Genomic DNA, 12,821 nt, shown 5'->3' with positions numbered 1-12,821 from the left:
GCGCAGACACCGCGGCGGGCGGGCATGCGCGCTCACGTATACACGTAATCCAGCCCACAAAGGGATCTCCGCTGGAGTGAACCAGCCCAGGCAAGGTAAACCTTGCCAACCCCTGGACTAGATCAATAGTGGCATGTGATGAATTCCAAGACCAACATCAGACCATTTCAAACTTTGCCTACAAATGGCCCCATGGCTCAAAAGGCCACCGCTGCAGTTCCTACTGCTTCATTCTGCAGCCGCCAGTCGTTCACCTCCCTTCCTCCCTACAAATGTATTGTGAGCTAAGAGAAGTGGCTGGGGAAGGGGGAGAAATAGGATTCAATTCGTATTTAAAGCCAAATGTATCAAATTCATGCTTTCCGAAACAATATGAGAACTGAAGCAGAGCCATCCAAGTTGCACGTCTCTGAATTTTGTGATGCAGTTCTCTAACCAAACAAACATGCAAAATTAGGGGGAAATGTGTATAAGAATGAATATGTTAGTAAAACAGCATACCAAAATGCATTATATGAGGATAATTTGCTTGCAAAAATGTGTATATTAGTTGAAACTGCAGGCCAAAATGTGTTTATTAGGGTAAATTTCACACGATTTAAAAAATATTCATTTTCCAGAAAAACTGATGCATATTGGGGGGGGGGGTTGGGAGACCCTTAAATTTCACATATACACTTATGGAGTCAGAACTGTCAGTATCATCTCAATGAAGATGTCAACCTAGTGTGTGGCAGCTGTGGAAAAAGCAAATTCCTGCTGATAATGCATTGATGGTGTGATTGTATTTGGAGCGCTGTGTATAGTTCTGGTTCCCTCACCCCTGAAAGGATACTGTAGAATTGGGGAAAGGTTCAGAAAGGGGCAACCAAAATGATCAAGGGATAGAGCAGCTCCCACCCCCCACCACCCCCCACCATGAGGATATATTAATTTTGAGGATTTTTAGTATAGAGAAATGGCAAATAGGAGGAGACGTGACTGAGGTGCGTTGTGTGGGGAAGTGGAGGAAGAAAGGTTTTTCTCCCTCTCTCATAACACTAGAATTTAAGGACATCCCAAGAAGCCGGGTGTTGGCAGATTCAAGGCAAACAAAGTAAAGTACTTACTCACACAGTGCATTGTTAAACTATGGAATTCACTCCTATAAAAGGCAGTGATGGCCACTGACTTGGATGGCTTTAAAAGAGGATTAGGCAAATTCATAGGGGATATGGCTATCGGGGCAACTAACCATGAATACCAGTTGCTGCAAATCAGAAGAGAAGGCTCTTGTGCGTGGGTCCTGCTCGTTGGTTTCCTACAGGCATCTGCTTGGCCACTGTGAGAACAGGATGCTGAGCTAGATGAGCTAATGGCCTGATCCAGCAGCTTCTTCTTTCATTCTTACGACGTTTATGTATTCAGAATTTCTGTCTCCTGGAATGAAACCCTCACATTTTTTTTTGGTTGTTTTTTTTTTGCAAACATGGATGTAAAATTGATATTAAGCTTAACACAATTTAAAGGCATCAGGGATATTGGCATTTGTCACCAAACATAAATGAAAGCACAGGGCTGAGAAGTATTAATCCACAAAGGTTAGTGGAGAAAGTCATCCAATTGATGAGTTGCAAAGCTTTTTCTTATAAACAGCACAGTTCAATTTGTTTCAGATTCTCGTGGGTACTCTTCCGGAAGTTCATTCTCAATGTGTTTCCCTTTCTAAACTGGCTTTGTTCATATCGTGTCACTGAATGGATTTTAGGAGACATACACGCTGGCATAAATGTAGGGATGGTGCAGATTTTTCAAGGTAAACAAGCTGTCTTTATTATTTATTTTAAGTTCTCTCCCCTTTCCCTTAGGAAATACTTAAGAGTTTCCACCCTTGGATAACACAAGCTTAAAAAGTATTAGGGCTGGGGTGGTGAAACTGGGGTTCCCCAAATGTTGCTAGACTCCAGCTCCTATCTGCCCCAGGCAACACAGCCAATGGTCAGGGGTGATGGGAGCTTGGTCCAAAAGCATCTGGAAGATTGCAGGTTCTCCATCCCTGCCCTGGAGTCCCCCTTATGCAGGGCTGGTGTGCCCATGAGGCATGGGGGATCGGTCACCACAAGGTGGCAGGCTCCAGACAGCTGAGAGGGGTACTGCTGGTGCCAGCATGTGGTTGTTGTAACCACCACACACCCTCTTCCCACCCATGCACCTGCCACACACTACCTGCTCCTCTCCAGCTTTCTTTGAATACCTGGGCAGAGGAGGAGGGGCATTTTCAGTTTTGCTTGGAGCAGCGAAACATCCTGGGCCAGCCCTGCCCTTACCTTACTCCAGAGGAGAAGTAGTCCTCTGTTTGGCAGACCAGAAAATATGGGAGCTAGAGAATCCTCTCCTTTACCGCTCCTTGACTCCTAGGTGATAAGGGGAGTCATTAAACGTTGTGCTACTTATAATTTTATTTGTGTACGGCTGACTGAGAAAGCCAAACAGAAAGGAAAGGCAGATCAATGCCATAAGCACATCCAATATGTATTTAAAGCACCTGACTTCCCTTCAAAGAATTTTGCAAACTGTGGTTTCCCCATCAAACAGCTACAATTCCCAATGCCCTTAAGAAATCACAGTCCCCAAGCTTTTTGGTCATGTGCTTTTAATGTGCATTAGCTGTGCTTTAAAAGTATGGTAAAAGAGAGGCCAAAGAGACTCAGGAGGGAGAAGAAGTGGGCTTTGAAGGCCAAAAGAAGACCTTACTTTAATTGCCCAACTAGGAAGCCTGCCAGGGAAGGTTTTTTTATTCACTTATAGAGGGCATGGCTGCAGTTACATTGGAACCACAGCATACACGGAGGGAAGGTGCCTCAATTCAAATTAGTATCACCCCTTGCACTGAAATTAGCCTTAAGGAAAAACTCCTATTGAGACCATTGTAAAGCACTTTGTGCACAGAAAAGTGCTATAAGAGTAATTTATCACTTATTCTAGGCTTGGCTTGCTTCCAATACTTAATGAACTGTCTGCTTTGACACAATCTGTCTGATACTTTTGATACATTATTTGTAAAACACATTCTTCCAGGGCTATCAGGAATAGTGATAACCGGACTACCGCTACCAGTTATCAATAGTTTTTATTCTGCATTTTGCTGCTCTCTAGCATATGTCATATTTGGAACTTCACGTCATATGTCCATTGGTGAGTACTGTTCTGCCCGGCTATTTCAGTCTTCTAGGGAATGTACTGTTTGCCAACAGAGATTGTAAACTTTGTTTTTATTAATCTAGGGGTCATATCCATGTGGATAGGAGGTTATTTGCTCCAGCAGAGGCTTCTATCAGTAAAAGAAGGAGGGAGGAGAATTTTGCTGATGGCCCCTCCTCTCTGAAGCCCCTCCACTCCCAAATTTGCTCCAAAGAATTAGCTGACCCTTTAGCACAGTGTGGGAGGTGGTGTGGGGGATTGTGGTGGGACAGGAAATTGGGAGAAATTGCCTCCCTCCCCATTTTGTTGATAGAAATCTCTGCTGAATCACAAGGGCCTTTAATCTGCATGAGTAATACCATTAGATATTACCCTATGTCTTCTGACATATCATCTTCTGTTTCATTTTGATTTATTGGTAATAAATATTTCACTCACAAGTCACCAAGCCCCTTAAATATCAGTTGTCTTGTTTTTACTGAAGTGCTGTTTGATCTCTTTTCTGCTAAAACCTGTAACACGTGAAAAGGTTTGCAGAGATATTCAAAACAGTTTAATAATGTGTCAAAATGGGTTATTCTCTTCTTCTTCAAGATTCATTAATTATAATTTTCTCTATACATGCCATTACCATATGGAAATGTATTCATATCTGTGTCCTCACCTGTTTGTGGGGAGTGATGCATGTCCTCTTCTTTGACAATGTGTAATGGGCCACCCCATGTAGAGTGGGCTAGTGGATGATGCCGACTGAGGCCTAGGAAAGCTCTGCTTAAACTGCCTGGCATGGCAGAGGAGAGTAGCAAGTATGTTGGAAGGAGAACCCCATTACCACCACCTCTTTGAACCTGAAAGAACAACACCAGCTCCAGGTTTACTGAGGCCCTTGAGCAAGCTGGTCTTGGCAGGCTTTCTTCCTGATTGGGCCCACTTCCTCTTTACTGCTGCCACCAATTCTCATTCACTCGCCCTCTCCCTTTGGGCCCTGTTGCAACGCAGCCAGGTGAATGGAGAATACTGTTCCTTGCTCCTCCTGCCAATGTCCACTTGCTTAGGGGAGACAGGCAGAGGAACATCAAAGAGAATGAGCAACAGAGGCAGGGCCAAGAGGTGCCAGTGGGGCATATTCTGGGACGTAGGCTTCTGCAGGTGCCCAACAATGCCAACCCTGGACAGCAGCCCTGTAGAGCCAGGAAGGGGAACTTCTGGCCTATGAGCTGAATACAGCCCTCTGGGCCTCTCTAACCAGCCTTCAGGATTCTTCCCTAAGCCAGACTACTCACTACTACTCACTGGCCCTGTTCTGTGTACTCTCAATTTTTGCCTGGCTGGCATATGTCCTAGAACTCTGATGACGCCTCTTCCTTGCCTATACAGACAGGTATATGTCTGTGAAACTTCCAGCTGTTGAAGGGTTGTCATATGGCTTACTGTACAAAGTTAAGAGTGGCTGTCCCTGCCCACCATAAGTGTGTGGTCCCTGGAAGGCTGCCCGTAAGGTAATGTGGTCCCTGGGCTAAAAAGTGTTTCCCCTTCCTGCTGTAATGGGGCAAGGTTATAGCTCTGACCACTTGGCAGCCCAGGTCAGTCATATACCCTAAATGCAGACTGGCTGTCCTTATACCTTCTGTGCAGGGAGTCTGGCTGTCCTTATACCATCTGCTCAGGCCAGAACAGTGGGGGTCCAATTGGCATAGGCCAACAATTTTGAGGGCACCTGCTCAAATCCCCCCACAGAGGCAAAGGGGATTGAAATGGGGCCTACATTTCCCATCTGGTCTGGGCCTGTTACCAGCTCTGCACAGCCCTGCTACTGTGAAACCTATTGATGGACATTTTATGCCTTGAGCTCTCTGGTGGAAAAGTGGGATATAAATTTAATTTTTAAAGTGGTTGTTGGAATTGCTTTGTTTTTAGCTTTGGGTTTTCTCCTTCTGTTGGTAACAGGTTCTTTCAGCATTTTGAATGCAATGGTGGCAAATTTTCAGAACACCCTTAATCTCAATTTAAGAATGCCATTTAACGGAACTGTGGCCAACTTCTCAGATGCAGCGTTTATGGTCAATTATATGGAAGTATTAACTTACACTGCATCTACGACATTTTTGGTTGGGATTATACAGGTAGGAAACACACTTGGATATTGGTTATCATTTCTGAAATGTTACATTTTTCTGCAGAAAGCTTTCCATTCCTTAAAACTGGTTCATGAAATTAACGATTGACATAGCATATGGCTTCAATACCAGTACATTGGGCAGTTTCAATGTTGTAAGTAACTTCCCCCATATAACCATATTTCCCTTCCCATGTTCCATACATACATTTTATATTGGACGAGAAGAGGCTATGCATGCCTAGGTCTGTTCTTGCTACCAGGAAAGGTGCCACAATTAAGATTCCAGATCCCACATAGAGTTGTATGAATATAGAACACATTCTCACACTCCACTCCCTGTGAGGAGGATATGGACAAGACAAGCAAGTATGATCCCTCTTCACTCTTGATCAAATAGGTGGGAAACATGAGAACAGGGCTTATGGTCAGAAAATATACTAACATTAGCTGAGTATTAGATTATATAGATATCTTGTGCAGATACTTTAAATAGGTGAACATTTTCCAGTGCCTTCGTGCTTCTCCTTAGAGCTTAAACCAGGGATCAGCAACTTGGTGCCTGCAGAAGCACATGCACCCACAGAAGCCCTTCCCTGGCACTTACAGGGTCTTTGGTCCCCCACCATGCTGAAATTATATTGATTCCAACTGTTCGTCTCATTTGCAAATGTGCCTACTTTAGGGTTGGACGTTAAGAGCAGAGTAGGGTGTGAGTGAGATTTAGAATTATAAGGGAGGGCGGGAAGTAGGTCTGAGGATGGGGGGGGGCAATGGTCTCTGAGGTTAGATAGAAAGAGGTTGCTGAAAAGTGTGGGGGATGGCAACAATAGACTTACTTCAAGCAACTGAAAGGGTGGACTAATTTGGAGACACCCTAGAACATTCTCTTCCTGCCTTCCTTGCAGAATGGACAGCTGGAAAAATGCCTGCCTGCCTCTAACTCTAAGCAAGTAATATGGCAAGCTTTTATAAGTAGACTTGGCACTGCAGAAAGTCGGGGTGTACAACTGGGCCTTAAAGGTGCCATTTTCTTTCTTTGCCTCTCTTCCTTTCAGCTGTTCTTGTGCTGCATTGGCTTGGGTTTTGTCACAACATATCTTTCAGAAAGTCTCATCAATGCTTACCTCACTGCAGCAGCGCTACATGTTATTATCTCCCAGTTCTCCTTCATTTTTGGGATTGTAATTGACTTCCATTCAGGACCCTTGGCATTTTTTTACGTGAGTAAATCCAGCCTTTACTCAAAGCTAATCCTGTTTCTTGGCAGGGGACAGGGAGATCAGTTTAAGAAGTTGCAAGCAGAAAGTTGTAAGCCACTAGTTGAAATGTCTGTGAATTGTTTGGGGGGGGGGGAATGAATGCAGTACCAGTTCCCTCCAGAGGCTTCCCTTATGTCTCCCTCATGCGTTGGATGTAGGAATGCAGAAGGAATTGATTCACTTCCCATTTAAAGGCAAATCTACCTAATTTGCCATGATATTCCCTGTACAGACTTATACAATTTTGCTAGAGTGCTTGAACATTCCCAGTACATTTACTTGTGTAGAAATGTATATGTGACTGAGGACTATGCTTTTTGCATCTGATGTAAAATTTGGATGCACACAGGGGCTGTACGCACAGTCTAAGGACACTGCATAAATGGGAATTAGGTGCAAATAGGATCCCACTTTTTATTTTTTAACTTAGGTCAGCCATGTTTCTTTTGGACAATTCCATCTGAAAGTGTTAGAGCACTACCAAGTCCCATTGCTCCCAGGGTGGACCGAAGTTGTGCATGATTGCTGCTCCAGGTTGTGGGCAGATGGATAACCTTCCTTGAGCCTTTAAAAACAGGATTTTAATAAATCCTGAAGCAATGGATTCAACTTGCAGGAAAGAAGTTTCTTACTAAACATTAGGAATAACTTTCTGGCAATAAGAGCTGTTCAGCAGTGGAACGGACTACCTTGGAAAGTGGTGGACTCTCCTTCATTGGAGGTTTTTAAGCAGTGATTGGATGGCCATCTGTCAGGGATTCTTTAGTTGTGATTCCTGCATTGCTGGGGGTTGGACTAAATTAGGGTCATTCCAACTTTACAATTATTTGATGGTGGTTGTTTTTTTTAATAAAGAGAGAGACAGAAACAGTTTGTAGCTCTTAGACTGCACTGTAAAGGGATCAGAAGGACTGTAGATTCTGAAGTGGACACATGATCCAATCTGGAATATAACCCACCTAGATCAAATCATTTGAGTCTGCTTTTGAATCTGAGTTCTGCAAATTTATTCCCCATCCCTGGTTGTGGAACACATGAATGATGAATACAGATTTCTTCTGTTGTAATATACAGAAATGTATAGCAATGTTGTGAAGAAAGCATACTTGCCTGCAATTGCTATATTTTGTGTGTGCATGTTAGTGATTTTCCATACTACTGAATTTGATTTCCATGCTACTGAATTAATTAACCCTTATAAAAATTCCTCCTGCTGAGTATTTTCTTTCCCCCTCAGAACTTGGTGTATTATTGCATGGGCCTCCCAAAAGCTAATTCGACCAGTATCCTGCTCTTCTTGCTATCTGTACTAATGCTGAGAGTCAGCAAATGCATTAAGATAACTTACAAACATAGTCCCGTTGAGTTTCCTATGGAGCTTCTTTTGGTAGGTACCTTACATTCTTTGAATAAGAAATATGTTATGCTTCACAGACAGTCATTTCCTCACTAGATGGAAAATAACCTGAGTGGTGTTTTAAGCATAGAACCTGTCCAAGGAACAATATCCGTGAACCTTTGTATTATCTTTAGGCTTTGGTATAGAGAAGAGAGGTTCACCAAGTAAATTCACCTTCTCTAAGGCTGAAATCCTAGGCACCCTTATGGAGTGATTCAAACTACCAGATCTGCTGGCTGGGAGGGGTCAGGATGAGCAGGAAGACACACACCTCTGGTGGAAATAGGTCCACACCAACAGAAAATCCACATGCTGTTAGAACCACATCCTCATACCAGTGGAAAGCATGATAGGAACAAGAGATGCCTGGGAAGAGACAGAAGAGAGATAAAAATTGGGGTGTGCTAAGGGTGCATTTAGGGAAAGACATTTTGCCACTTACCCCCACCAGTCTTGCCTTTGGAATGGGGCAAAACTGAAAGGGCAGGATTAATGAAATTCAATTCTACAGGAGTTGGAAGCTCCACATTACAGGAGCACTAGGGATATGGCCGTTCTCAGTTGCCAATCACAGCACAACAGGATATAAGCCCTGCATGTGCCAGCCACAACTCCAGAGACTGTCTGCATGTCATGGAGCTATGCCCAACATTACCTGGTTGTATGGGCTTTGATCTCATGAGATGGGACCTTTGATGAAAGGGGACCACGGTGAAAGAGCACAAACACCATGCACTTTCTGCAATAACACAGAACCACGGAGGAATCTCAAAGCTGAATTTCAATGGGTGAGTTCAGTGTAGGTTCAGTCGCCATGGCTGTCTGAAGCAGAGTCAATGTTAAGAGTTGGCATTAGAATTTCAGGTTAGCTTTTTAAAAATTCCTGTAACATATTGTTGGAAGCATCCTCTTTGAATATGTACACATCACCCCACAGAAGAGATTTGCATAAAATGTGGATATGCATATTTGTACGCACGGATACAGATTTAGAAATAGCCACTATAATTTAAATATAGTACATGTTGTCTTATTGAGGAAGGTTGTGAACAGGCGGCCAATATGCCTGCTCAGTTGGCTACCCAGGTACCTTCAAGGCTCCTGCTTTCCTTTCTTAAGGTTCTTTAACTCTAAAATCTGACCAGATATCTCTTCAGATAGAGGACTGTCCTCTGTAAAATGGGCACACATGGTGACCCTAACAGGGAAGGTGAAATGGTATTCCTGAGACATTTCGAACTTTAATCAGAGCAAGATGTAGGAATTGTAGGGATGTGCTTCTAATTACTTGGTTTGTATTTTGTTACCTACTCCAAGGTGGGTGGGTAGGTAGGTAGATATTATACATTGTACATTAAAAAATATATATTATCTGTTGGTTAATTTCATTTTCTTTTACAGATTATTGTGTTTACCATACTTTCCACCCACACCCATATGTACGCTGAATCCAGTATGGGAGTTTTTTCAATGGCCCCACAGAGGTTGGTAATCGACAACTTAATATATTGCTTTATTAAGTACTCTCTGTTGGGAAAGAGGCAGGGGAAATGTGCCCTTGTTAATTCTCCTCAACCTTCCAGCAGCTTTCGATACCAAACCTCTAGGACCACCTCTCTCCATATGAATCTCAAGTCCCGTGCAAGCATCATCAGAGGCTGCTCTTTGTGTGCCTCTGTAAGAGGTCCAGAGGGTTGCAACACAAGGGTGGGCCTTTTCGGCAGCAGCTCCCCATTTTTGGAATGCTCTCCCCAAGGAGGATGGACTGGCACCTTCATTATACACCTTTAGACAACTGGTGAAAAGGTTCCTCTTCAACCAAGCCTTTGGCTGATTAACATGTTTGTAGTTACAGATAGGTAGCCGTGTTGGTCTGCCATAGTCAAAATAAAAAAAATCCTTCCAGTAGCACCTTAAAGACCAACTAAGTTAGTTCTTGGTATGAGCTTTCGTGTGCATGCACACTTCTTCAGATACACTGAAAGGATCTGGCAACTTCTGTTTCAGTGTATCTGAAGAAGTGTGCATGCACACGAAAGCTCATACCAAGAACTAACTTAGTTGGTCTTTAAGGTGCTACTGGAAGGAATTTTTTTATTTTAACATGTTTGTGGGAGGGAAGGAGGGGGGGTGTTTTGTTTCGTTCTTGTTTTTATTATGTATTTTGTGTTTTTATCTTGTATTTTATGCTGTGAACCACCCTGAGAGCTGCTGATTAAGGGTGGTATACAAATTTAATTAATAAGAAATAATAATAATAATTAAGAATAAGAATATTGGTCTCTGGTCACTGAAAATAGTTTTGTGCCCCTAGAGTCAGTCATGTTCATGCACCATCAGTCAACATGAAACCTGTATTTATTGTGGTGCTCCCTATCCAACAACACTGGGTCACCAGGCTAGTTTCTGTTAAAAGTTGCTTTATGCTTTTTATTGATTTTCTTATTGCAGATTTATTTTAAAAAGCAAACAGAGAGAAAAAAACCCAAACAAAAAAATTGGAAAAACAAAAGCAAAATCGTCAACTCACCTTCACAGTGCAATAAGCATCAGTACATACATCTTAATTTACACATACAGATCAAGACAATATATGTCATTCAAATGTCTGAATAGATATCCAGATAAAGTTGATGCTTATAGAACATGCGTTCAAATGCAACAAGGGCATTAAGGTCTGTTTTATAGTAGATGGTGAGTATTTATCCCAGGCCTGAAGTACAAGTTGCTTAGTAACTACAAGAACTCATAAAATCCATTTTCGTTGTCCTTCCATTAGTCCCCATACTACAGACTATAATTTGAAAGTACACGAGCACCTGCTAATATAAAGGATTTTGACAATACAAGATGAATACAGATAGCAACTTCAGGCCAAAAATGAAGCAATCACTGGACAAGCCCACCTCATATGCCTCTATAAGACATTTCTATCATTACACCTTCATTTATTTCATGCTTAAAAGATTTGTGCCCCATGTTTTGGCAAAAGCTTCCAAGTTAGCTAACAATAAAATGATTTCATTGCAGCATTCAAGGTTTGGCTCATAATTCTCACTACAGACATCTCCACCTGGTAGTAAAGGTGTTTGTGTTTAAACAGAAATAATAAATCCTGTACCTAAATAAAGCTACAAGGCAGAGTTCTCAGGAATGTTCATTGAAAAATGAAGAAGGCACTCAGAATCTTTCTTATTTCAGATTTCTGCATCCTACATTACCTGACTTTTCAAACCTGAAAAAGATTTTATTGCACGCTTCATCCCTGGCCATAGTGAGCTATTTTCTTCTCATTTTTGTGGCAAAGAAGTATGGAAATATCCACAACTATCACATCAGACACACTCAGGTATAAATTCAATGTCATATGCCAGAAACTTTGAGAAGATTTTGTTGCTAAGGGAGATTAAAGCAATGAGGATTAAGTATAATTTCCTGTAGTTTTACAGGATGACTGCAGAAAGGATGCTGATCTCTAGTTATTACTACTTCTCTAAGCAAGTTGGGGTGCACACTGGGATATGTTACATGATAATTATAGAATTCATTCACCAGTGTTTGTTTGTTTGTTTGTTTGTTTGTTTGTTTGTTTAATTGATTTATTTGGTCCTCAAGGCAACTCACAATCAAGGCTATTAGAAAGGTTTCAAGCAGAAGGCACAACAGATAAAACCATAAAAAGTAGCATGTCCAAAAAAAAGGCGGGATTACATTAAATGCTTGGGTAAATTGGATAGTTTTCACTGTCCCATGAACGATTTTACCCATGCATTCTCCTTTAAGATTTGTAAATGCATCATACTTCAAAAGAAATTATTTTTTACCATTGTAATCTGATAGTGATTAATTTTTATTTACCTCCTACAGGACTTGATGGCAATTGGGCTATGCAATGTCACCAGTTCATTTTTTAAAAGTTTTGCTGTCAGTTGTGCTCTTTCTACAACTGTTATTCAGGAGAAGTCAGGTGGAAAAACTCAGGTGTGTTGGTTGATTGTTGAAACCCACCGTTTCTTTTAGACCTCCATTAATAGGATGGGCAATCCAAAACATGTTTAACCAGAAACAAGCTCAACTGAGTTCAATAGAAGTCTGAGTAGGGTTATTTATGAGGGCTTATTTTTTCCTCTGAGGAATATGGAACTAAAATAGCTTCAGAGTCAACACGTATTGATTTTACATAAACCTATTTAAAATGGAGTGTGGATGTTGTTTATTTAATGAGAATAAATAATGGTGGAATAAAAATGTTCACCTAAAAGACAGCAAAGAAGAGACCAATCTGACTTGAGATGGAGTTTCACAATTGTAGTAACACCATCAAAAAGGTCCTATCGCTTGTTCTTGCCAGCTACACCTCTCTTGGCTACCTTATTTCCTATATCCTGTATAGTTTAAGACTTTATATGTAATAGTCATCAGCACCTTGAATTAGTCCCAGAAGCAAATTGGTTAACTACTGTATGTGAAAGGTGAAATTGGCACATCATAATTTTGCTTTTTGAAACTTCTGCTATAGATCCAAGGCTCTATACTATTACATTCTTATCAAATTAATAAAAATACCTATCCACACAAACTGAAATGTCAAGGTTTTAACCTCAATCAAAGCCACCATTTTGAATGTGTTCTCAGTAAGATGGACTGTTGTACCTGATAAAAACTTTGATTTTTTAAACCACTGAACTCAGCACTGGAGCCTCAGTACCAGAACACATTTCTAATGCAGTATTTATTTTTAATTAGCTTGCAGCTCTCATTGGAGTTTCCTTAATGTTGGCAGTTGTGTTAAAGCTGGGAACCTACTTCCAGTACCTTCCTAATGTAAGTTAATGTGAAATGCTATTTCAGTAAACATTGATTC

At 41.5% G+C, this 12,821-nt stretch overlaps 2 protein-coding genes across 4 annotated transcripts in view; one reads left to right on the top strand and one right to left on the bottom strand.

Moving 5' to 3' along the window:
• Window positions 1-12,821, bottom strand: part of PRPF38A (pre-mRNA processing factor 38A) — a 178,898-nt gene that overhangs the window by 94,345 nt on the left and 71,732 nt on the right. The window lies entirely within an intron of this gene.
• SLC26A8 (solute carrier family 26 member 8) overlaps window positions 1-12,821 on the top strand; it is a 30,278-nt gene that overhangs the window by 3,251 nt on the left and 14,206 nt on the right. For all 3 annotated transcript variants that reach the window (XM_081195365.1, XM_081195364.1, XM_081195366.1), the window contains 9 exons: window positions 1,656-1,795; window positions 3,058-3,174; window positions 5,128-5,303; window positions 6,355-6,519; window positions 7,796-7,945; window positions 9,359-9,441; window positions 11,159-11,306; window positions 11,825-11,938; window positions 12,704-12,781. In XM_081195365.1, coding sequence (XP_081051491.1) covers window positions 1,656-1,795; window positions 3,058-3,174; window positions 5,128-5,303; window positions 6,355-6,519; window positions 7,796-7,945; window positions 9,359-9,441; window positions 11,159-11,306; window positions 11,825-11,938; window positions 12,704-12,781 — 1,171 coding nt within the window. The remainder of the gene's footprint in view (window positions 1-1,655; window positions 1,796-3,057; window positions 3,175-5,127; window positions 5,304-6,354; window positions 6,520-7,795; window positions 7,946-9,358; window positions 9,442-11,158; window positions 11,307-11,824; window positions 11,939-12,703; window positions 12,782-12,821) is intronic.

The sequence above is a fragment of the Podarcis bocagei genome (assembly GCF_964188305.1).
Source record: "Podarcis bocagei genome assembly, chromosome: 5".
NCBI classification, from domain to species: domain Eukaryota; kingdom Metazoa; phylum Chordata; class Lepidosauria; order Squamata; family Lacertidae; genus Podarcis; species Podarcis bocagei.
This window is presented reverse-complemented; position numbering and strand designations above follow the sequence as displayed.